The sequence below is a fragment of the Haplochromis burtoni genome, unplaced genomic scaffold, assembly GCF_018398535.1.
Source record: "Haplochromis burtoni strain Fernald_Lab_line unplaced genomic scaffold, NCSU_Asbu1 Contig_55, whole genome shotgun sequence".
In the NCBI taxonomy this organism is placed as follows: Eukaryota; Metazoa; Chordata; class Actinopteri; order Cichliformes; family Cichlidae; genus Haplochromis; species Haplochromis burtoni.
The window spans coordinates 57,576-82,639 of record NW_024582416.1 but is presented as its reverse complement, the minus strand read 5'-3'; the positions used below and the strand labels follow the sequence as shown (position 1 = coordinate 82,639).

The 25,064-nt window shown below is 45.0% G+C and overlaps 1 protein-coding gene and 2 long non-coding RNA genes across 4 annotated transcripts; 2 read left to right on the top strand and 1 right to left on the bottom strand.

Moving 5' to 3' along the window:
• Positions 1 to 6,785: 6,785 nt before the first annotated feature.
• On the top strand, positions 6,786 to 7,943 carry LOC102295552. The gene is made up of 2 exons (XR_315803.2): positions 6,786 to 7,061; positions 7,406 to 7,943. It is a non-coding gene; the product is annotated as an uncharacterized LOC102295552 (long non-coding RNA).
• A 665-nt stretch (positions 7,944 to 8,608) lies between these two features.
• LOC121814528 lies at positions 8,609 to 23,133 on the top strand. The gene is made up of 3 exons (XR_006054396.1): positions 8,609 to 10,559; positions 17,751 to 17,922; positions 22,303 to 23,133. It is a non-coding gene; the product is annotated as an uncharacterized LOC121814528 (long non-coding RNA).
• Positions 18,320 to 23,240, bottom strand: qrsl1 (glutaminyl-tRNA amidotransferase subunit QRSL1). 2 transcript variants are annotated; one of them, XM_005922399.3, is made up of 11 exons: positions 23,132 to 23,240; positions 21,654 to 21,813; positions 21,479 to 21,577; positions 21,299 to 21,395; positions 20,299 to 20,460; positions 20,043 to 20,218; positions 19,763 to 19,875; positions 19,375 to 19,567; positions 19,182 to 19,299; positions 18,871 to 19,076; positions 18,320 to 18,633 (listed from the first exon to the last, which is right to left on the bottom strand). In XM_005922399.3, exons 1-11 carry the CDS (start codon positions 23,153 to 23,155, stop codon positions 18,437 to 18,439), a joined length of 1,545 nt encoding a protein of 514 aa, XP_005922461.1. In that variant the 5' UTR covers positions 23,156 to 23,240; the 3' UTR covers positions 18,320 to 18,436. The 2 variants fall into 2 exon arrangements, with proteins under 2 accessions (XP_005922461.1, XP_005922462.1); XM_005922400.3 differs by lacking the exon at positions 23,132 to 23,240 and adding an exon at positions 22,237 to 22,342.
• Between the last annotated feature and the right edge of the window lie 1,824 nt (positions 23,241 to 25,064).

The following is a 25,064-nucleotide window of genomic DNA, read 5'->3' as shown; positions in this document are numbered from 1 at the left end:
GGCGACTTTTTTTTTAGTAACGGGAGTCTTACTGGCTTGCAGGTAAACAATCCACAATGATGAGGTAACCTCCAGCTGGCCGTTGCACTGTGAGGTTAAATCAGCAGGCTGGAGGAAGGGTTTCCTGCTCGCTGCCCAGCAAACACGTCCCCACAGACTCGTGCACCAAAACATCCAGCAGAAATCAGTGTGTTCACAGTCTTTACAGCTGTTTGGCTGATGACATGTTAATGATGTCAAAATAACGTTTCCTCAATAGAACAATGACACATGATCAATATAAAGTCAATAGAAGTCATTCCTTTCCAGCTTTGACTGACAGGCCAATGACAATGAGAATAGTGCGGTGCTCATCTAGTCATGTGGCTGGAATGGAGTTAAAGACACACACACACACACACACACACACACACACACACACACACACACACACACACACACACACACACACACACTCCAGAGCAGCGTCTGTGAGTCAGCGAGCGGCCGCTAGATGTCACCATATATACATCAGCGGTAAATTCAAAGCCTATAAAAGCCCGACCTGCGCCTCCCGTTCATTCACTGTTCCTCCACCCGACAGATAAAACGAGCCTCCATCACCTCCAGCATGAAGACGCTGAGCATCGTTTCCCTCGCAGTTCTGCTGCTGGCTCTCCGTCTCAGCTCTCAGGTCAGTTTCACCATTGCATCTTTTTAATAAAAACTAAATCTTTCAGCACCTTTTCTTTTAAAGATGCGGCGGAAACGCAGTTTGTTTGCGCCTAATTAAATGCGGACATAAGGAGCTTTAAGGCTTATGTTGAGGAGCATCCGAGACTGAAGGAGAAACTCCAAACTCCCACAAACTCCGAGTTTAGAGCTGTGGAAATAACGTTGGGCAGAAATAAAGACCGGCGGGTTTTTCGTGCCCCCGGGCCTGATGAGTAAAAGACAACGTCAGTGTTAAAATGTGGAATGAGTAACATTTATCGTGGGAGCGCAAAGAATCCCGAGTGGAGATTCCTTACACCAGATTTGAGGGTAGAAGTAAACGTGAGGGGAAATTCTGTTTTTGTGGAATTTTGATGAAATGATTAAAATGAAGATTTTTACTCGCGTGGTGTTTAAAGTTTTCACGGGATCAGGAGTTTGTCGTGACCCTCCGTGATCGCAGTTCGCTTTTGTGTGTTTCAGAGGGCCGAGGCAGCCAGCACCGCCCTCCCCAGCACCAACACCTCCACCACCAGCTCCACCTCCATCTCCACCAGTGAACCCACTAAGAGTGGCTGCGGAGGTCCCGCCCTCTCCACGCTGCTGCTGTCCCCGCTGCTGCTCGCGGCTCTTCTGTTTCACGCCTGAGCGAGCGGACACGGCACAGCCGCCACGCGTGGACTGGAGACGCATCTTTAGTTTTATTCCAGATTCAATGTATTTTTTCTTTGAAGTGAAATCGTTTTCAGTGTTGATGGGAAATGTTTTTGAAAGGAGCGCGCGCCGCCCCGATTGGCTGTCTTTACGCACCCGTGAAGAAGACAATCCGTTTCAAGTGATTGTACACGAACGAGTTTTGTACTTTAGACCAGATTTCTCGAATTTGATAAAAAGAATAAAACTGTAAATTGTAAGAACACGTGACTGAGCTGTTGTTTTTCCCCCCGTGGAGCGTCACGGTATGTGAAGTATAGATGCTGGAAGAGGTTGAGCAGGTGAACTGAGAACACTGATAATCAGGTTTGGTGTCCGTGTCAGCCGCACAGGCGGATTATCAGGCTCAGCTTAATCTGGTTTCGGGTGACTGTAAATAAACGTGCGGCTGATAGAATCGAAAAGCAGCTATTTTAAAGCCTGCTCTGCTCTAGGTGTGTAATTATGCACATTTACGCAGCTGCTTGCATTTATTCTGTTGCATAGAAACGTTGGTTGTACAGTACAGGTGTGATGGTCAAACATCCCGCTTGAAAAAACTTTTATTTTTAATTTGAACCTCATCACAAAAGCTGAATCGCTTTTTTACGTTCAGCTTGTTTAACCTTTGCAGACCTGCTGAAAGTACCAGTATGAAAACTATGAAGTGAATTCTAACATGTAGACGCATCTCCGGGAGCGTTTTGGCCCATCTGACACAAAACTGCAGTAACTCTGCCTGGATGTGTTAAAAGCACGGATCACTTTTAAAAGTGGAGCGGAATGTAAAATTATACCAACTTTCTTTATATTATATTTTCAGTATGAGCTCAGAGATCCAAGAGATGAAATAATATTTGCAAAGTGAATCTGTGATAACTTGGAGGGAAAGAACTCAAAAGGGAGACACCCAGAGGAAGAAGAGGGAAAATACGAGGAGCTGAAGTCAGAATCAGTAAACAAGCTCAAACACAAACAGATGAAAAGGAAGTGAAAACTGGAAACAGTAGGAAAGACTGACAAACTGAGGAAGACTATCTAGTAAAGTAGGCTACACGGAGTGTGTACACTGTGACAGGATGCAGGGGTGTGGCTGGGGAATAATGGACAGGTGTAGATCACAGGTGAAAGTAAGACCCAATGAGGATGAACTGAAAAAATAAAGCAGGTTTCAGTCACAGCGCTGAAAACAGTGTGAGGAGTTTGATAAATGTGACGATGCTGATTATTTAATATGTGGTGGTTTAAAGGTTTGATCAGTTAAGTAAATACAGCTTCAAATGAACAACATATTACATGATGTGTCACCATTATTTCACAAACATGAAGCCAAAGTCCAGCCTTGCTGCTTCATTATGAGAGTAACTATGAGCCAGGTGCTGCTAATCAAACACACACTTAACTGATCCTCATCAGGTGTGAGCACCTCTGTCAGACCAGTTAGCAGATCTGCAACATTTAGGTGTGTTGACACAACGTCAGTAGTGATGTTAGAGACCAACACTCAGTCTGTTCATAAGAACAAAGATCATCATTCTGCAGTGAGAGATTATCCATGAGTGGAAGACGTTCAAGAAGCTCACAGTTTTCTCAAAACTCCCAGGAAATTCACCTCAAGGTCTGTGTGAGTGTGAGTTAGTGGTGATTAGGGAAAAAGTGGGTTTTATTTACCCCAAAATGTAGAAATATCCGAAGTAAACTAACAACAGCAGCCCCTGAACTCAAGCCTCCAAACTGACTGCTCGACAGAATAACAGCAGCCTAACACACAGGAAATAAAGGAAACTTAAATGGTGGCTGATCACACCGGTTCAATACAATGGGGGGAAATAAATATTCAAAAAATCATCTGGTAAGTAACATAACCAACAGTTATTTTAGCAGTTAATTAAAATAAATAATCAAACCCAAGATGAAGTAAACGAGGAAGTCACGAGCCAAAGAAAGACTTTTAAGATAATTTGCTAATGATACGGCCCAATCAGCACTTCCCCTCTCTCTAAAAAAAAGTCTTTCTCTTCTCTGTAAAAACTGAGAAGAGAAAGAAATCTGTCCTTTCACACTCAGTGGAGGCGTTTGCCCGTAATGCAGAGCGCATGTTTCAAGAAAAACCAAACTCAGCACAGTTGATGATGTGGGCACCTTGCAGTGGTGCGGGCCGTGAGCTCCTGTGTACTAAAGTGTTGGCGGCAGCTGAAGCCTGGGTTGCACTAGCCCAAACCACCGGCCTCGACTGAAGCAATGATGTAAAGCAGAAGTAAAATTTCCTCCAGAATGATGTGCGAGCCTTATAAAGTAACACAGAAAACCAGTACTTCAAGCTATTGCTGCTGAAAGTGGTTTTCTGAGCTGATGATGGTGCAGACTCAGTGTTTCAGATGGTGCTTCTGCATTTTGTAAATGGTGTTTATCTGAGGTTGCATTTCCCTCAAAAACCTGGAGATATGATGATAAGGGTACGAGGATGTTACTGTGAGGCTGTGGGTAAAGTCAGTATCGTAACATTCAGAAATCAGTCCTGCTAATAAACCCGCATGATGCACAGTGTTGGAGAAAGTCAGTGAATACAACGTGGTGTTTTTGTTTTAATGCAGATTTTCTTTGTTAAAACAAAGTTGTCCAAACCTGCCAGTGCTGTGTGAAATGAATATACACCAGGACAATGACTGAGCTGATGGGCAGACATCCTCCTTCAGGGTTTCCTGGTGGAGAGCACAATTCCCTCAGTCACACTGCATCCCAAACCACCACAGTGTCTGCCTGCTGCTGGGATGTTCCCTTTATGAAACGCTGTGAGTCTGACGCAAATCTAACAGGAAATGGTTCAGCCTCCGCTATCAGTCCACAGAATATTTCACTGAAGTCTCGGGTATCATCCAGATGTTTGTTAGCAGATGTGAGATGAGCTTTTGTGATCTTTTTGGTCAGCAGTGGTTTTCTTGGACTCTCCCACAGTCTTTTTTTTATTTTAACAGTTGAATCATGACCTCTGACCTTAACTGAGGCAGTCGGGCATTCACATCAAACGTGGATCATCAATAATAACATCTCCGTGCTGGATCAGTCGGGGTTAAAGAGACCTGGTGTTGGTCACCAGTGGAAACTGTGCAGAGGAGGATGCAATCTGACATACTGGGGGTTTTCCCAGTGGGTCGACCCACTTTGGAGTGATGGGCTGGTCTGGAGGGCCTACACTCAGTGAAAGTGTAGCTTTTAATTATTGTTCAACATGCTGCAGTACAACAAAGACATAACCCAAAAACTGTGCCAACCTGATTATCTTTCATCTCTGATGCTGAGCATCCAATGAGATGATGGCAGAGGATCCACAGTGGTGACACTAAGGGGTGCAGTGGGAACACAGTATGCACTCTGTGTCATGATTCTTCCCTCAGGTGTGTCCTACCACTAGATTACACGAAAAACTCGGAATTCCATCCATTCGTTTCCTTCCTTGTCTAATTCAGCGTTGCTGGCGCCCATCCCAGCTGTTACAGGGTCAGCACTGTCAGGACTCGTATTTGACCTCATATATGGTGATGGCTCTGAAGAAGAAACGGGGTTAGCCAGCAAAATTAGCAATCTGGTGGTTTGCAGGATGCCTGACTCGGCTCAGTCGACGTTATAAAGGATTATATCGACGCTGTACAGTAGATGATGTAGAGATTTCACCAAGAATAAGAACAAAAAGAGAAGCAGCACCTCAGCCATGATGAGTAATTTGTTGTCTATACGATCATAAAGTTCCCTTTTTAAACATGCTGCACTGATGCAACATGTTCAGCCTGTCACTACATCCTGTAAAAACTGGAACCTGAGACGGTTCAGACATTTTAAACAAAAACTCTAAAGTACACAGTGTGGATTGTTTTAGACTGAGCTTGCTGCTAGTCAGGCACGAGCAAACGTTTGTTTGTACTGCTCTAAATACTCAGGCGTACTTACTACTACTAAATCATTTAACCAGTTTAGAAAAACATGACAAGTTTAATTTGTTTATTTATTCTGGATGATGATGATGATACCAACCATCTTGACCTTTTCTCTCTAACTTGACCTCCAAACCATTGGGTCTGCGCGGTCCCTGTGATACACGGAGACACCTCAGCACCCTCCAGCTTTAAACACACACAGTCCCGCTGGGTCGTAGGAGAATCTGAAGCGGCAATGACAGCGACTGACCACTAGAGGTCGTCATTTATCTATCGTTAGTTAAATCGAAGCCTTAGATGACAAATTAAAGGAAAAATTCAAAACCTATATCCCTGCTTATTAAAGGGTAATACAATCAAATTAAAGAAGCATTTTTCGATCAGAGCATCAAGTTAAACTTCTGGGATATAGATCTGGGCTGTCAAGTAGCAGAGGAGGATGCTAATCAGTTTAAGCTGCTTTGGTGCTAATGAAATTAACAACAAGTGCACCAGAGGGCTAAAAGTGAGACAACCTCCGAGTCGGGAATGATTTTACAGACGGAGGCCACTGACATTGTCCCTCCGTGTGTTTTCACTCTGATTTTCAGGTGTCTGTAGGTATGTGCCCTCTGCAGGCTACTCATTTTAATTTCTTGGCATCCTTTCACTCCTGACACATGACCCAGTGCACACCAGTGCAGGTATTCAGCATGATTTATACCCCACTGAAATCTGATGAACTTTGAACGCTACTTTAATTATTATTATTTATTTATTTATTTTTACCAGTGTATAATGGTAAATAGACGGGTTCTTATACAGCGCTTTTCTACTCATCTGAGCACTCAAAGCGCTTTACAATGGAGCAGGCTACAGACGATGATGCTCACAATGCAGAATAAGCTGTTTGACAAACAAACAAAAAAACACACGGAACAAACATGTAGTTATAATGGCGGGGAAAAGCAAAAAACAACTGAGAACCATTGCATAATTGTCTTGAGTTATTCGGGGGATTTGGTGTGAAAGACGATCCCAGGGTGCTTAAAATACTGTTTTAATTAAACATTATATAGCATTTTATTATGCTGTCTTCTGCTCCTTGAGCAGCTCTATCTCCGCCTGAAACAGAGCGTTCTCACTCCCGAGGCGTAACATGTCGACGTTTTGTCACGTCCCGCGGCGTTCCTGAGGAACGCGAAAGGAGACCTTCGGCGTTCTTATGGTACGCGGCGGGTTATGGCTGGAATCCAGTGCAATGACGCTCCCGCGGTAATAGACGTTCCAGCCCTGTATTCCAGCCCTAAACCTAACCTTATCCCTAGCCCTGACCATAACCTTATTCCTGACCTTAACCAGGACTTTAATGATGTTAAATAGCGTGTTTCTAAGCGATTTGAAGAAAAAGAGCGAACATGTGTAGGTTCAGTCCAGACGGTTCTCATATTTCCTCTTTTTCCGAGGTCGTCATTTAGGAACGTGGTGGTAGCCGAAAACGTAATATGTTGACGATTTGTCACCTAGCGTAAAATGTTACGCTTTGGGAGTGAGAACGGGTTGGCCTGAAAGCGCCTGAAAGCAGCATGATGAAGGCAGTTTCTGTGTCGGTTGGGTGGGGGCTATAAAAGGTGCGACTGCGCGCCTCCTGTTTCAATTGCCTTTCCTCCACCGAGCGCAGCAGTTTCCCATCACATCAGCATGAAGAAGCTAAGCATCGTTTTCGTCGCAGTCCTGCTGCTGGCTCTCAATCTCACCTCCCAGGTCAGTTCAGCCCGTGTTTAAAGCATCTTTTTTACACATTTTCCCTCACAGAAGAGGCGCAAACTGCCGTGCGTAACGCAGCTTGTTTGCGCATAATTAAATGCACAACTGCCAGAGCAGCAGCTGTCTGCAGCTTCAGCTCAGAATTTAGTTCAGTGTTTGGCAGAAATGGAGACGAAAGATTCTCTGACAGACTTTGATTCAAAACCTGAAGTGGGGGGGAGCCTGGAGTGAAGTGCGTGAATAATTCAATTTGAGCTGAAGGCGGTGATGATGAGAGTGACTCCTGTGTCCTGGTGCAGTGTCTATTCGTTAAACTCATGTGGTTATCTCATGTTTTGCAGGTGGCCGAGGCACAAGATAAAAGCGGAACCGGAGGCACCAACACCCAGAACTCGACTACAGCCGCACCGTCGAGCGCCAGCGGGAGTCCCGCCGCCTTCATGCTGCTCGTCGCTCCGCTGCTTCTGTCCACGGTTCTCCTGCACGGCTGGTCCGGATGATCTGATCCGCGCTGGACATTCGGAAGCCGGCAGGGGACACAACGTTAGTGTTTAATAAAAGGCAGAAAAAGGAAATCACATAAAGTAGGGAGCTTAACTATTTACTGTTGAGCGGGCAAAACGAGCGCGGCGCGGCCCGGGGCGCGCCCTGCTCCTTTCCGCATCCTGCTCTTCATCAACTCTGAAACGCAACCAATCCTCCCGCCAGTAACGGAACATGCTCGATGATAATTCAGAAATATTGAACCCTGTGGAAAACATGTGTATTCATGTGTCTGACAACGACTGTATGTAAATGAGTTCTGTACTTTCAGAATGATGCAAATCTGATGTTTGACATGTGAATCCTGTGAAATTAAACTTTAAATTGTAAAAAAAATATATAGTCCAGTGTTTTATTTGTGGTGGGGTTTTTGTTTGTTTTTGTGTAATTTCCTGGATTTCATGACGTATAAGAGGAAAAATGTGCAGAAGCCTCAAACGTGAGCCAAGAGCAGAACATCACATCTGGATCAGTGTATCAGACTCTAAATTTGGTTCCAGGTGAAGGTAAACGTGTAATCCTGTTTTTACAGGTTAAACAGGAGCATAAAACGGAGTTTCTGTCGGAAGTTCTGCATGCACGTTATCAGCTTGTAACGGACGTTGCCTTAAAAGCTAAAATTCATGGATGTTTTTATTTAAAAAGAATAAATAAATAAAGTGGGGAAACACCCCCCCCCCCCCCCCCTTAAATCCTCTGTGCTGTAATTTCATGGATTTCTTTGCGCTCTTTCTGCATGCACCGTCACACATGCTTACGTTTCTTTTTCTTTTTTAATTGGCTGATCCAAGCGGCTGAACGGAACCCGTGGGCCGTGATTGTGCTGCTGGAGCGCGTTTACTTACTGTATCTGACATAATCTGGCTGCTGTGAGAGTTCCGTGCCAACAGACCGTCCCAGCAGGCTGAGCTCCAGCTCTGTGCGCTCTTCCGTACGGCCCATTTGTCTTAAAAAAAAAAAAAAAAAAAAATAATAATAATAATAATAATAATAATAATAATAATAATAATAAAAAGACAAACCAGCCCGTCTTCAAAGTAGTGACGTCACTACTTTTTGAAGACGGGCTGGTTGAAGAAAACCTGCACCATTGAAAATAAGATGAAAAATAAATTACTTTCGTTTGCTTTGATGGGAAAACAAGTTTGAAAAAATCTGAAACACGTGAAAAATTCTCCCTTCCGTTGACGAGCAGAAACCACATCACCCCTCTGACTCAATGTTGTGAACACAAAGGGCTGTGAGGTCAAGACAAATAGAAGTAATTGACCGAGACTGAGTGAAGAACTGATGCCCTTCCTCCTCCACCTGCCGCCTTCAAAGGACGCCCTGTTTGAGGATGGGCGGCTGAATAGGCTTTGAAGGCCTTGGTTGCTTCATGTTTCGTGCACTCGGAACCAATTGTATCTGTTAGATCTAATCCCACATTCATGTCTGGGTCTAAAACACGAGCTCAGACTCTGCTGCTCATCAATAACAGCTCTGACATGCTGGATACGGAGGTCCCTCCTCCATAGCTGTGGTTTCACCTGGAAGCTCTGAGCTCGGAGAAGCTGCTGTTGTTCTCATGTGAAGGCTGAAGAGTGCAGTGGTTTGCTCTGTTAGTGCAGACTCAAGTATCTCATCATGCTTTGAGACTCTCAGTGACTTCCAAAAAATAACATGTGCACAGACACAGCGACCTTTTTGAATGCGGGCCGGACTGGAAATGGAAACCAATCCTCAGTTTAGTGTATGCAGTGCCGATACTGTACACATGCTCTTCACACTTGGCTGCGGTGAGTAAAGTGCCGAACGACACACAAACAAGCGGAGTGAGAGGATGACATCCGTGCATGCTAAGTGATGAAGAGATGAGTGTGTGTGTGCCTGTGAGGATGACGTAACCTCCAGTGAAATAATACTGTGTATGTTTGAGACTCGTGCTGGTCTCCTCTTCCCCTCACTTATTTATAACGTGCACACGAGCAGGATGTATCTGTAATTGTCTGTTTTGGGGTTTTTATTTTTTAAATGTTATTTTTTCTATGCTTTTTTCAGTTTCTATATGACCTCTTTTATTCAATAGGAGGTTCGCTTCACTGGATTTGCACTCGCGTCCGATCACGTGACGTGCAGCTCACTTCAGGTCAGGATCTTTCCTCCATAAAGCCACTTTCTTCAGGTGCAGCAGCTTGTGTTTCTGGATGATCTGGGGACCGTCTCTAAGACGTAGACACATTTCTGCTGAGCGGTCAGGTTACGGAGCAGGGTCTAAAGAGCTTGGAGAGAAAATCATCTGGACTTCTTCAGTTCCTGGGTCAAATAGTGAAGAGTCCCAGATTTGGACCCCGTTGATCTTCTACTTAATCACAAAGCCAAGGTGTGAAAACGGGTGTGTGTCCCAATCAGCCAAGTTTTGGGTGATGGCTTCTTTCACTTCTCTTTTAAACCATCTGCCTCGGGCTCCTGGTCTTAGCCGACAGGAGGAGCACCTGGTGTGGTCTTCTGCTGCTGCAACCCATCTGCTCCAAGGTTCCACCTGTTGTGGCCGTGGTTATACCGAGTAGATATTTGAGCTTGTTGCCTTCCTGTCAACTCAGAGTAGTCTGTCATTCTGACCTCTGACCTCTGGCATCAACGGAGAACTGCTGCTCATGCAGTGTCTCACTCTGTGAACTTCAGAGGTCGTGGTGCCTAAACATCCCAGCAGATCCCTTTGTTCCTCATTCTGATGCTCTGTTTGACCTTCAGCAAGGCTTCTTTGCCATATCCCCTTGCCTGAATGCTGCCATGTGATTGGCTGTTTTGACGTTTGTGTTAATAAGCAGCTGAATGTAACAAAACGAGTGAGTTTTGAAGGCCCTGCTTATTTCATGCTTCGTGCACTCTGAACCAGTTTTATCTCATAAATCTAATTCCACATTCATGTCTGTGCCAATACTGTACACATGCTCTTCACACTTGGCTGCGGTGGATAAAGTGCCAAATGACAACACAAACAGGCTGAGTGAGAAGAAGATGACATCCGTGCATGCTAAGTGATGAAGACGTGAGTGTGTGTGACTGTGAGGATGACGTAACCTTCAGTGAAATAATACTGTGTGTATGTTTGAGACTCGTGCTGGTTTCCTCTTCCCCTGACTTACATCCTGCTCTTGACTTGATGGCGGTGCATTAAAAGTATCTGTACTCTGTCAGTGTCTGGTTGGTAAATCCTGTTTTTCTTAGTTGTTTTTTTTCCCTTGGATCTCTCTGATTAACTTTATTTCCCCACAATCGATTGAAATCTTGCTATAAAACCAGGTTTGGTCTCTATAAAAATTCCCCCTTCATAACAACTGTATAGGTGGAGAATGACTCATAACTCACCTTTTTTAAATTATATTGAAGCTTAAAGTTTGCATTATTGGGGGCGTGGCTTCTTTGTCTGATGGTGGTTGGTGACACAGGCAGCTGTAGTTGCTAGCTGTCTGCTAGGCTTGACCTGAAGTGGACCTCTGGACTGTTTGTGCTGTTGGAAGCTTTTTTATGAGGTCGTCATAATAATAATAATAATAATAATAATGATAATAATAATAATAATGATAATTATTATTATTATTATTATTATTATTATTATTATTATTATGCTTGCTGTTTGCTTAACTATACTCCAGTTTTGGAGTAAAGATAACTTAGCGCTCCATCCAAACGTGGTCACAGTTGTTGGAGGTTTAAAATGAAAACCCAGAAACCAGTGGGTGATGAAGTTTTCTTGTCTTTTTTATAGTCTTTGTTCTTCTGTGGAGCCGCCCTCCGCTCGTTGTACCCGAGTAGGGTTAAATGCAGAGAGCAGAGCTCTGGTCTTGCATGTTCCAACCTGGTTTCATTGACGTTTTCAGTCGTCTTCAGCATATTTTAACCCCATTTGCTCAGTGCAACAGTGCAAAGCAACAGCACAAAGGAAGCTAGTCTCGGTGTAATGTTTATCACCTTAAAGGATCGTATTGACTGTTATGTGCGGTTTTAAGCTCATGCCTCATTAGTTAAGAGCATGCAGATTCCTTCAAACTGAGGAACAGAAACGGCGCCTCCGTCACACTTCAGCAGAGGCAGAACGATGATTTTAATAATTTTATGATGTGTAGAACCATATCATTAAAAACATACTGTACTCTTGGAAACAACTGGGCATGCAGCACCATGACAAGGAGGCTGATTGAGCCCGTCACCACATCCTGTAGAAAAATGGAAGATAAGGTACAAAGACAACAGAAACCAGCATGTATGATTTTAATTGATTTCACCGCTCGAGATGAAACATTTGTTGTTTGTAGTATTTCTGTTGTACTACAGGGACTTACTACAGTGATCTCAGATTCCCAGAGGTTTAAGCATTAATGCATGCAAATGCATCCTCTCACACATCCTCATTTCATTTCCTCTCTTTCACACAATCACAAAACCTTAATGTGTGCATCACACATTTGCTTTAAGGACTCCTTCAGGTAAATAACAGAACTCAGGGCTCAACCCAGTATGCACACACCAGCTGAGTGACAGCGAGTTGGGATGCATTAACACTGGTTAAAGCATAGACTGTATGTAAAAGATGGAGCTAGTTACCCTGACATCTCCAGTCGGTGTATAACCTCTGCATTTTGAAGCACTGATAGTTTGGCTCATGCTGTGTTGGATGTTTTTGGACAGTTGAGTCCTCAGCTAGCTTGGATACCCGGCTGCATCCATAGACTGCAGGGCTTCATCACACAGACACAGATACAGTGGGGCAAAAAAGTATTTAGTCAGCCACCGATTGTGCAAGTTCCCCCACCTAAAATGATGACAGAGGTCAGTAATTTGCACCAGAGGTACACTTCAACTGTGAGAGACAGAATGTGAAAAAAAAATCCATGAATCCACATGGTAGGATTTGTAAAGAATTTATTCGTAAATCAGGGTGGAAAATAAGTATTTGGTCAATAACAAAAATACAACTCAATACTTTGTAACATAACCTTTGTTGGCAATAACAGAGGTCAAACGTTTACTATAGGTCTTTACCAGGTTTGCACACACAGTAGCTGGTATTTTGGCCCATTCCTCCATGCAGATCTTCTCGAGAGCAGTGATGTTTTGGGGCTGTCGCCGAGCAACACGGACTTTCAACTCCCGCCACAGATTTTCTATGGGGTTGAGGTCTGGAGACTGGCTAGGCCACTCCAGGACTTTCAAATGCTTCTTACGGAGCCACTCCTTTGTTGCCCGGGCGGTGTGTTTTGGATCATTGTCATGTTGGAAGACCCAGCCTCGTTTCATCTTCAAAGTTCTCACTGATGGAAGGAGGTTTTGGCTCAAAATCTCACGATACATGGCCCCATTCATTCTGTCCTTAACACGGATCAGTCGTCCTGTCCCCTTGGCAGAAAAACAGCCCCATAGCATGATGTTTCCACCCCCATGCTTCACAGTAGGTATGGTGTTCTTGGGATGCAACTCAGTATTCTTCTTCCTCCAAACACGACGAGTTGAGTTTATACCAAAAAGTTCTACTTTGGTTTCATCTGACCACATGACATTCTCCCAATCCTCTGCTGTATCATCCATGTGCTCTCTGGCAAACTTCAGACGGGCCTGGACATGCACTGGCTTCAGCAGCGGAACACGTCTGGCACTGCGGGATTTGATTCCCTGCCGTTGTAGTGTGTTACTGATGGTGACCTTTGTTACTTTGGTCCCAGCTCTCTGCAGGTCATTCACCAGGTCCCCCCGTGTGGTTCTGGGATCTTTGCTCACCGTTCTCATGATCATTTTGACCCCACGGGATGAGATCTTGCGTGGAGCCCCAGATCGAGGGAGATTATCAGTGGTCTTGTATGTCTTCCATTTTCTGATGATTGCTCCCACAGTTGATTTTTTCACACCAAGCTGCTTGCCTATTGTAGATTCACTCTTCCCAGTCTGGTGCAGGTCTACAATACTTTTCCTGGTGTCCTTCGAAAGCTCTTTGGTCTTGGCCATGGCGGAGTTTGGAGTCTGACTGTTTGAGGCTGTGGACAGGTGTCTTTTATACAGATGATGAGTTCAAACAGGTGCCATTCATACAGGTAACGAGTGGGGGACAGAAAAGCTTCTTACAGAAGACGTTACAGGTCTGTGAGAGCCAGAGATTTTCCTTGTTTGAGGTGACCAAATACTTATTTTCCACCCTAATTTACGAATAAATTCTTTACAAATCCTACCATGTGGATTCATGGATTTTTTTTTCACATTCTGTCTCTCACAGTTGAAGTGTACCTCTGGTGCAAATTACTGACCTCTGTCATCATTTTAGTGGGGGAACTTGCACAATCGGTGGCTGACTAAATACTTTTTTGCCCCACTGTACCAGCTGAAACACAAGCTTCAAGACAAGTTTATCATCTTTTTAAAATTTTTTTAAATCCACCAGCATCAGGTGAACAGCAGGAGTTAGGGGCCGTTATGTTTCAGAACATCTTTGCAGAGGAAGAGGAAACCTGCAGAAAGCAGCAGCAGTTTCAAACGGTAAAGGAAATGCGCAGCATTATTTTGAGACTGGCTGCTTCATCCTCGCAGGCCCACGCACTCTGTTCACATCTTCACTGCTTACTCTGCATAAAAGTCAGCTTTTCCTCTCACTCACCTCGTTTCTGTTGTAGTTTGTCACAGTGTGAATAACACGTTTACAGTGTGTTAACACTGCAGTGGCTGAAGTGAGGATTGTTTTTGTTTTTTCCATTTCCAGTCGTACTCTTGTAAACATGTTGAAAATCTGCATTAAATAAAGGATGTTAATAATGCAGAAAGTATCTGTGCTACCCGTTAGGATTTCTTGCAGTCTCTGAAACTCATGAAGACGACACACGTTGGGATATTTCAGTCTGGACTAACAGAGGAAAACATTTCAGGTTATGCTGTGAAGTCTTGGAGCAGATGATGACATCTTAATGGGAAGTGTTCTCAGTGATACGGCCTTCGCATGAGAACAACATCAGCTTTTCGTTTCACTTCCCCCTCAGAGCTGTCGGGTGAAGCGAGCGTCCTGCTGGGAAACTGGTGCGATGATGGAGTGACATCGATCTCCAGCACTTCAGAGCTGCTGCTTTGGACCCACAGGGAAACATGAATGTGGAATCAGATCTAATGGACAAATCACAGGCAAGAAGAACCTTTGACAGACTGTATGTCAAAGATGGATGTCACCATTGTGATATCACCACTGGTTAGATGAGGTAAACACAGCCTGGGTCAAACCAGCACAGAGTTGAAGTCTGAAGTGGTTCCTACTGAGGAAGACTGATTTAGTGTCTCTGACTCTAACAGTGACCAAAGGAGGCAACTATACGAATCAGAAAATAAAAAGACGAGACTTCATGATCCAGCCTGGTCACAGACATGTTAGCATGTTAGCAATAAAACTAAAGCACCCCGGTGATGTTTGGATTCAGAAATAAGCTCTCAGCTGAAGAACGAGCAGCTCGTGACAGCAGAGGCTGAGCTGTGAAGAGTGCAGCAGACTGTTGTTTACATCCTGACATGTGACACGAGTCCAGGAAAACACAATGTTTGTGTGGCGTGAAAAAAAGCTTTCAAAGCCTTTTACACATCAGCTTTCAGTCTGACAGCTGCAGACCGGCGCCTGCATGCTATTATCAAGCATAACAGGAACCACTCCTCTGCTCTTCGCTTGCACGTCCTCCTCATGTGGGCGACTTTGTAATGAAGACCGGGATCAGATGAGGAGCCATAGAAAGAGTCGGGCAGGTGGGAGGGGTCAAATAAATCCTCACGTCTGCAGGGGACAACGTGAGAAACAATGGCGCATTTTTACCTTCATACTATCTGTAGTGACAATTTCTTTTGTTTGACAAACCAAACATCCCACAATTAAAATCAACAAGCCCCTGCTGCACTGAGATCATATTTTGTACGCAGGCAAAAGAAGTCCACGGTCCAAACGTAAAAGTTGCGTTTTTATGGTTTATTCATCCAGTTTGGCAATAACAAGATCAACCCCCCCCCAGTGCATGCTGGTCCTATACCAGCCTCTTTATTTATAGAAAACATGGCCCTACAGCGCTTAATGACTGACTTAACAAGGTAAACGCCAAACAAACAAAGCATTTAAACAAATAATGACCTACAAATAAAACTTGTAAATAATCCCCAAAATATAAGTAAACTAACAACGAACTTTTACAAATTTCAAAATAATAAAAATAAAGAACAAATAGCTCCAACACGATCAACATGTTGCTGGGTGCAGACCCTGCCATTATTTGTTCCAGCTGTCAGAGGCAGCCACAGCAGGAAGATGAACAAAGGTTCAGGCTTTAGACTCTGACACTTGATTCGTTGAGCTTAAATGTGTTTTGCACTCCTGAAAGTTCATGTGGATATTTGTAATGAGACAATTCAGGTAAAAATTAATATTAATCTGAAGTAAGGAAAACGGAGACGCATCGTCTCGATATTCCCAAGAACATGTGACCGTCTGAAATATTGTTGATGTTTCATAACTGCAACTTGAAGTGAAGTTTTCATGTATCACAGACCTTGTTTGATGAACAGTTTGACATTTTAATGATCTTATAATTAAGTTACCTTTCAAATACTTCCTCCCTGATCTCACAGATCCTCGAACTGCAGTAAGCACATTGAGTTTTCATGTAATGACGAGTGTTATATAAATAAAACCGACTTTGCTAATATAATCAGCGTACACTGTGAGAGCAGTCAGAGCCCAGATCTGTCCGGCCTTATAAAGACTGCTTTAAAGATCAGGACCCTGTTTGTGAACAGAGGCCAAAACCTCAAACAGAACTCGTCATCCTTTTCTTAACTGTCTTATTGTGGCCTGCTGAGGTAAACACGGCACCTTTAAACCAGCGCAGAGTCAATGTGTTGCTGCTTCTGTCAGCTGATACGGAAGATTTATGAAACCTTATCTCCCCACAAAAAACTTCACATGCACACACATTTGCATATAGCTGCGATAAAGGCAACGATAAAGATAGGCATGACAACAGAGAATTATATTATCAGTGTTTCTGCTGCAGTGTCATGAGATAAACGTGTAAACTGCTTCTTCTTATTCTCAGAAACACTAAAAGTAACATAACTCATCACACATCTAAGGTAGAAAACTACCAGATCTGGATGTAATAGAAGTGCACTGATGTAGAATTACAGTGTCTGGATTCATTATGTCTAACAATCACCAAAGAACTCCAGGAAAACTGGTCAGGATCAGGTGAAGAAGACGGGGGATGCTCCTCCAGCTCCCAGCACTAAGTGGCTGACGGGACAGATTTCACTCTGGGTTAATTCCAGCATTTGAGTGCAAACTCTAAGTAATTCTGAGACAGTCATTTGTGATGCACAAAGAGCCCGAAGAGCATTGATCAGTACATGCATGCATACTAGGCTGATTATGAAATCTTTGTTTATTAATTTCCTTCCTGTTTGTACTGACGTAGTTGGCTCCTGTCCCTTTAAGACCAGCCTCTGTTTGATGCCACAGAGACAACAGCAGTCTGAGATCTGTGGCATCACAGAATTATGACGACACTGCGATAGACTTACAGCCTGCACGTACTTCTCTCACTGCTACACTGAACTATTATGAATCATTATTATCAGGATGTCCCAAAAAACTCCATAAAAATGCTGCAGCAAGAGTCCTGACAGGGACTAGAAAGAGAGAGCAGATTTCTCCTGTTTTGGCTTCCTGTTAAATCCAGAATTCAAAATCCTGCTCCTCACATACAAGGTCTTAAATAATCAGGCCCCATCTTATCTTAATGACCTTGTATCACCCTATTAGAGCACTTCGCTCTCGCTCTGCAGGCCTACTTGTTGTTCCTAGAGTGTTTAAAAGTAGAATGGGAGGCAGAGCCTTCAGTTTTCAGGCCCCTCTTCTGTGGAACCAGCTTCCAGTTTGGATTCAGGAGACAGACACTATCTCTACTTTTAAGATTAGGCTTCAAACTTTCCTTTTTGCTGAAGCATACAGTTAGGGCTGGACCAGGTGACCCTGAATCCTCCCTTAGTTATGCTGCGGGAGGATTCCCATGATGCATTGAGCTTTTCCTCGTCATTCTGTGTTTATGTGTTAGTTAAGATTAATCTCTGGCTTTTGTCACGTCTCTCTGCCTTCAGACTAAAGGGTCGTGGGAGAAGGCTGTGCCTGGTTCGTGATGTAGTTGCTCCAGGACTGCAACGTGACACAGAGGTTCTACAACCTCGCTGTTAAACAGGAAACCAGAAGAAACCAGTTAGCGACCAGTTGGCTTGAGCGCTCTTTGGCAAAGAGACTCGTCACAAATGAGTTGTGAGTATATTTGAATCTGCCCGTTTATAAATTAGATGGAAATGATGTGAAGTGACTGAGTGACTGCAGAAGGTCCAAACTGGGCAACATCTGTGTGGAGACGATCGCTGTGTGAACAAAGCCTCATGGCGCTGCTCGCTCAGCCTCTGGGTAACCATTTGGTCACCAAAGCTACTTGCAACATGCTGGGCAACCGTTGTTTCTTAGGAGTTAGATATTGCTTCTCTATTTTTACTCTCGTGTGGCTGTTAGCCAACTTTCCTCTGATTGGCTATAGAAGATATAAAGAGCAGGTGGGAGGGGCTTGAGATACCAGACATGGCCATATTAGGCAGCCACTCATACAGATACGAGATCCAAGCTGTTTAAACTGAGCGTCCCTATGGATCCTAAGAATGTCCTGAAAGGCTGAGGAGTAAAAAAAAGACCTTAGAACAAATGCATGTGTTTATTAGCACGACAAATAAAGTCAGCTGTGACAGACAGTCAAGGTAACGGAGAAGCTTCAAGCTCCTCACGCAGCTCCCGTCTGCTCCCGTCTCGTCATTCCCGAGTCCTCAAAGTCACTGATCGAGGGGAAACCAACCCTCTGCTCGATCCACTGGGCCACGCTGAGCAGCTTCCGGTCTTGGAGAGCGGGAGCTATGAGCTGTAGGCCAATGGGAAGGCCCCGTCTCGACAAAGCCGTCGGCACAGAGACTGCAGGGAGACCTGGTGTGCAGAGAGAGAGAGAGAGTTGAGAGAAGCTGGATGCTCTTTCTAAGTCACAGAGTGAACAGAGAACGCCACTTCAGCTCAAAAACACCAGTTTCATTTCACTTCATGTGCAGGAGGGAAACGAGAAGCAGCTTCTTAAGCTCCTCAGTTACAGGTGTGCATGGTGTGCTTATCCCCAACATATTTAAATGCTCCTCCCACACTTCCTCTGCATGCAGCTTCAGGGCCTACCTGCCATGTTGGCGGGCTGCGTGAAGACGTCTTCCTGTGCGCTGCGCGTTCGGTTATCTTCCTGAGTGAAGTCGTGGTAACAAGCCGCATCCGTCAGCGTGGTGGGCGTCAGCAGTACATCGACACCAGAGCTGAACACGCGCTGGAAGTCATTCGCGATGAGCCGGCGAACTTTCTGAGCCTTCACAAAGTAGTGCTGGTAGTTCCTGAGGGAAAATAAAAGGACACAATTATTCTTTAGAAAAAGATCGAGAGATGGAGAGGATCACAGGATCCCTCCATGGCTCGGAAACACGACGGCTCAGTCTCACCGTTTTAGCAGGAAGTAGTTCCCAGACAGAATCCTCCCTCTGACGACGTCGTTGAAGCCCTCGTGCCTGCTCGAGGCGTACATGACCTCTGTCGAGGTGTCCATCTGGCTGCGGTGGCCTGCTGGCAGAGTCAGACTTCATCACATCCGCTATAAGAAGTGCCAAACCCACACACCACAGCACGATTCATTACCGTATTCCAGGCCGTCAAACCGGGCCATGTTGGACGCCACCTCGGCGTGGCACAGGACGTGGTAGCACACGATGGAGTACTGCGTATGGGGGAGCGACACTCGCTCCACCCGCGCTCCAGCTTCCTCAAACAAGTCGGCCACGCTGCTCCACTGGGCCAGAGTCTCCTCGGAGAGGCCCGGGGCGTGATACTCCTGACGTGCAGCACAGGAGAGACGGAACAACGGCTCAACTTGTTGTTCATACTCGACTTTCATCTACCTGCCTTTGCAATCAATGCAATCATCTCAGCAGCTTCCATGTTAAGGTTCATCTCAGTGCTGACCTCAATATTCACTCCTGCAAAGTAATATGTTGGCGTGTAATGCTGAGGTAGTTTGTAGTGTCACCTTAGGGATGCCCACACAGATGTTCTTAACATCAAAGTCTTCAGGAAGCTCTGTTAGTGATGAAGGGGCGGGAACTGTTGTTGAATCTCTGACGTCGAGGCCTTGGAGGATACCTGCACGACACGACAACATAATCCCAGGTGAGTCGTGCCGTTTGGTTAATGTGCTGCGAAATGAGACAGCTGCAGTTTCCTTTAGAGCGGCAGACATTCTTATTCAGACATTCTTAATCATAGAGCTGCTGCGTGTTGATGTCCAGGGTCACCTGGGGGATTCTCACCTAAGACGACGGCCGCATCGTTCACGCTGCGTGTCATTATGCCCGGGACGTCCATGGAGTTAACGAGGGGGATGAGACCGTGTCTGGACAGCAGACCATACGTGGGCTTCAGGGCCACGACGCCACACAATGACCCGGGGTTTCGTGTGGATCCGCCCGTGTCTGAACCCAAAGCTCTGCCAAGAAGAGCATCACATGTAAACACGGAGATCCTGACAGTCTTACTGAAGACGAGAGCCCGAACACGTCTCCTCACAGGTAGCTGGTGAGCGAGGCCACAGCTGCGGCGCTTCCACCTGAACTGCCTCCAGTGACGACCCAGTCCGAGTCCGGGTCTGCCTTCGTCCGCTCTCTGTAGGGTGCAGCGTAACCCCAGGGGTTCTTTACGGCGCCGAAAGCACCATCAGTACTGCCCGCACTGCGAGGAAAACAAACGGATCCATATGAGAAAAACTGCAGCCTACAGAAGTCTTTTTTTGTAACCTTTGTTTGTTCAGTGAATTTATCTTTTTAACAACATTTTGATTCCTCCTCACACGAGAATGCTGTGAGTCAGCGCTACACAAAGATGGAGTTTGCAAGTATAACTTAGATGGAACCGGGATGAACATTTTGAATCATGTCCAAAGAACCTGAACAACACCAGCGGGGCAACATGCATGACAACGCACGACGCCTTGCAGTCATTCAGGCTTCATGACTCTGACAATTCCCAAACAGTAATTTTCCTGGTATGTAGTTTAGTGTTGGATATGAAGATTTTCCCACCAAAACCCTTATTTTTCATAATCTGATGATGCAAACAGCTCAACAATACAGACCGACAGGACAGAAGGATCCACATGTAACTCCACAATGACTAGAAAATGAGCCAGGAGGCATCACATGTAGGCACAAAGGTCACCTTTCATCTGCTCGAACTTGTTCTGAGCAGCCACTAATCTCACATGCTGATATGAGCCTGAAAAGTTTACCCAGAATGCACTTTGTCACATTTCCTCCAGATCAAAGATCCAGTTTAACCTCCCAGTGCTGGTTTCTGTTCCTCTACATCAGAAACATTAAACTGCTGCAGTTTGTTCACACTGTGGTCGATCCATCGCACAGACGACCAGTTCGTTAGTCTGACTCTGCGCTTAGACTGCAACACTTGATGTAGGTGTGAACGGATTTGGTTGCAGATTTTAACAACACTTAAATGTTCAGTCCTGACATCTCTTCTACTTTAATCAAAAATGCTGCAAAAACTCAGTTACCCCATTGCAAACTCATCCATGTTGGTCTTCCCCATTAAAACTGCCCCCTGGTCGAGGAGTTTCTGGACCACTGTGGCGTTATAAGGGGGAGTGTAGTCTGCAGGAAAAGCAGGATATATAAGTACTGGGCTGCAATAGAGTGAAAAACAAGTTGTTTTTATTAACCCACTTCACACAGACCTTTAAGCATCCTGGAGGCACATGTGGTCCTGATATTCTCCGTGCAGAAATTATCCTTGACAGCAAACGGGATTCCATCCAGAGGACCTTTGGGCACACCTGAAGGTAGAAGAGATCAAGCAGTGACACCCGAGTCACACGGAACCAAATCGAGCTCGGCTCGAGATGTCCTCACCTCGCTGCAGTCTGCGTTCTGCCTGCTGAGCCTGCTCCAGAGCACGCTCCTCTGTCACCGTGATGTAAGCGTTCAGGTGCTGCGTTTTCCTGATGCGATTCAGGCATTTTCTGCAGAGCTCTGTCGGAGAGATTCGTCCCTCCCGCAGCGCTGAAGACACCTGAAAAACGACGATGAAACAGCAGAGCTGGAATCAAACTCGTGCATTTTATTAATAACATTACAGTATCACAAAGAAACTACATCGAAGCTTTTTTTAACCATGACAGTGAAGCAGCAAGAAGAATCAACGCAGGACTGCACATTCAACAGCAGACAGAACACAGTGCAGACACAGCAGACTGCTGTTCTGTGGGGGACAGATGGACTCGGAGACTCCCGTGTTTCTTATATATTGCAGTCGATATATAGGAGAAAGATGCATAGCAGTGAGAATGTATGCTAATGATACTGCCTAAGGGAAGCATGTATAATGTAAACAGAATTGGTCCCAGCACTGAACCCTGTGGAACTCCAGACTCTCCATTTACATGAACAAATTAGAATCTGTTAGTGTTTCCTCTTCTTCTGCTTTTTCACTCACCATGTGTTTTTACACCTCACTGAATTTAACCATGAGTTATTAATAATCTCTGGCTCTCTTCCACAGCGCGTCTCACCCCAACCAGTCACAGCAGATGGCTGCCCCTCCCTAAGCTTGGAGATGCCGGAGGTGAGCGCTTGCTCACAGGTGTCATGTGACTGTTGGGGTTTCTGTTTCCTCTGTATAACTGTATGGTCTCGACCTTACAGTATAAAGCAGCTTGAGGCAACTGTTGTTGTGATTTTCTGCTGTACAAATAAAGTTGAATTGAAAATGTCCTTCACGACATCCATCATCGTCTGAGGTTTTCCGCTTTTCCTCCTGCCTGCAGCTCCATCTTCATCTTCCTTTCTCCAAGATATCCTCTCTCCCTCCTCGGCAGATGTCCAAACCCTCTCAGCCTCTCCCCTCTAACTCTGAGTCCCTCTGATGGACTCGCATCTAATCTTCGCCATCCTGCTCACTCCCAGAGAACATCTAAACATCTTCAGCTGTCTTTTTGTTATTGCCATCGTCTCCAAACCATACACCATAGCATGCCTTCACTTCACAAATGTGCTCTGACCCCCACTGCTGTCTGTGATCCACAGTGCTCTGCGCTTCTCCATCAACATGATGCTCGCTGACCACTTGTCTGTTGTTCCTGCAGCTTTCTCATGTAATAAAGACGTCATTACAAAGCGGCACAAACGGGCTTCATTCGTTATAAACATGTTGCATATCTCAAAATGAAACCGCCGCTATTCTCAGCTATGCCTTCATGCTACCTGTACGCGTTTTAGTGGCTGCTAACGCGTCACTGCGTGCTGTCTGATGACGATGATTCGTCGTCTGTCTGATGAAGACTTCGTGTGTCGGTGAGTCGCTGCGCGGCACAGACACTGCCGTCACTGACCTGCTTTATCGTCCGGCTCAGCATCTCGGAGCACCTTTCACTTTACAAACAACCTTCCTGCAGCGAACGGCCTCTGCGAGCCGCCATGTTTGTTTCCTCTAACACGCTTGCCTGTGATTCGACAGCGGTTTAGTAACTCGCGCTCTGATTGGCGGAGACACCGGAGGAGGCAGCCGGTGTTAGGGAAGAGCGGAAGGACGTTTCCACATGAGGATTTTAAGCATTTCCACTTCGTTTAGATGAATGTGAGACTTCCACGTGTGTTTACATGACAGAGAGAGCAGGTAGCGGCAGATTTCAACCAGCTTCACCCTCTAATCTGCGCACGTTGAATGCGCCTGCGCGTCCAGTTGTATTTGTGAGATGCTAAAGATGACTTCTCTGAGACGTTTGGTGCACAGCAGGGTGCTGCTCCACCTGAGCGAGTCTCCAGGTGTGCACAGCTCCCTGCCCAGGTGCGCCAGGCTGCTCAGCACCTCCAGCAGGTGCAGGACTGTCATGCCCGCCTGGGTCATTGATAAATACGGAAGCAATGAGGTCTTACGGTTCACCAAGAACGCCAGCTTTCCCATCATCAACTATCCCAATGAGGTGATTGTCAAGGTGTTTGCAGCAGGACTCAGCCCCATCGACGTCGCCATGAGAGGTGAGCGCGATTCAAGGCTGGCAAACGAGAACAGCAGCCGCATAGCGGTTGTTTTCTGCTCTGTGGTCGAAAAGAGTCAGAATGAGAGTGGCCTCTCCTCCACAAACCGCAGCATATCACTATGGAAAGTCTGTTTCACAGTTTAAATTTTTGCACGCAGGTGCAAGAAAACACATTGTGATAAATCCGTGGTTCTTATCAGGTTGAGCCAGAGGCCCGGGCCCGGGCCCAGCTCCAGGGTCCCCCAGGGCAGCTCTTATAGGCACCGTTAGATAAGATATCATTTACTTATCTGAAAATCACTGTAGCCAAAACAATAAACACAGCCTATAACAGGTGAAAAAAAGAAGCTCAGTAATGGAAAAGTGCACAAAAGGAAAAAGATGAATGAATAAATTAAAACTTTTAAGAGTGGAATAATTTAAAAGAGGAATAAAATGTGCATGACTCACTATGATGATATAAAAACTGTGATTATCACAGAGCTGTTAGTTTAGATCACAGGTGTCAAACTCTGGCCCGCGGGCCAAATTTGGCCCGCAGCCTAATTACATTTGGCCCGCGAAGCCATACCAAATTACTATCAGAGCTGACCTACTGGTATTATACAGCTAATATATATATTGTTTAGTATTAAGCTTTGCTGTTCCATATTCAGTTTTTCAGCTAAACTTGTTTGAGTCCATAAGAAAAGATTCATTCTTATATCTGGAGGAAGATTTTTTTTTTCCAATAAATATTAACGTTAGCCCGCGACTTTGTTCCATTTTGAATTTTGGCCCACTGTGTATTTGAGTTTGACACCCCTGGTTTAGATCATTTCAGCTGAAAGTCTTTCTGAAACATGTCACTGGGACGTGTGTGGTGCACCTCAACCACCTGTGTTTGCACAGCATGATTCTTTTGACCTACTCTGAGCACCAGCATTATTAGAGATATCATATTATCAACCACATGCCTCCACGGATAAAATATACAAACAACAGTGTAATAAAACATGTGATTCTGAGGGGGTTGATGGGAAACTGTTCTTTTGGTTGTTTTCAAATCTAATCAAATCACTTTTATTGTCACATCACATGTGCAGGTACACTGGTACAGTACATGTGAGTGAAATTCTTGTGTGCGAGCTTCACAAGCAACAGAGGTGTGCAATAACATAAGAACAAGCAAATATAAGAATGGCTAAATCTGAGAATTATATGAATAAATATATGTACAATATAAGAGTGTATGCATATTACTGAATGTGTATACTAAATATGTATGTCTACGTGTGTGTACATA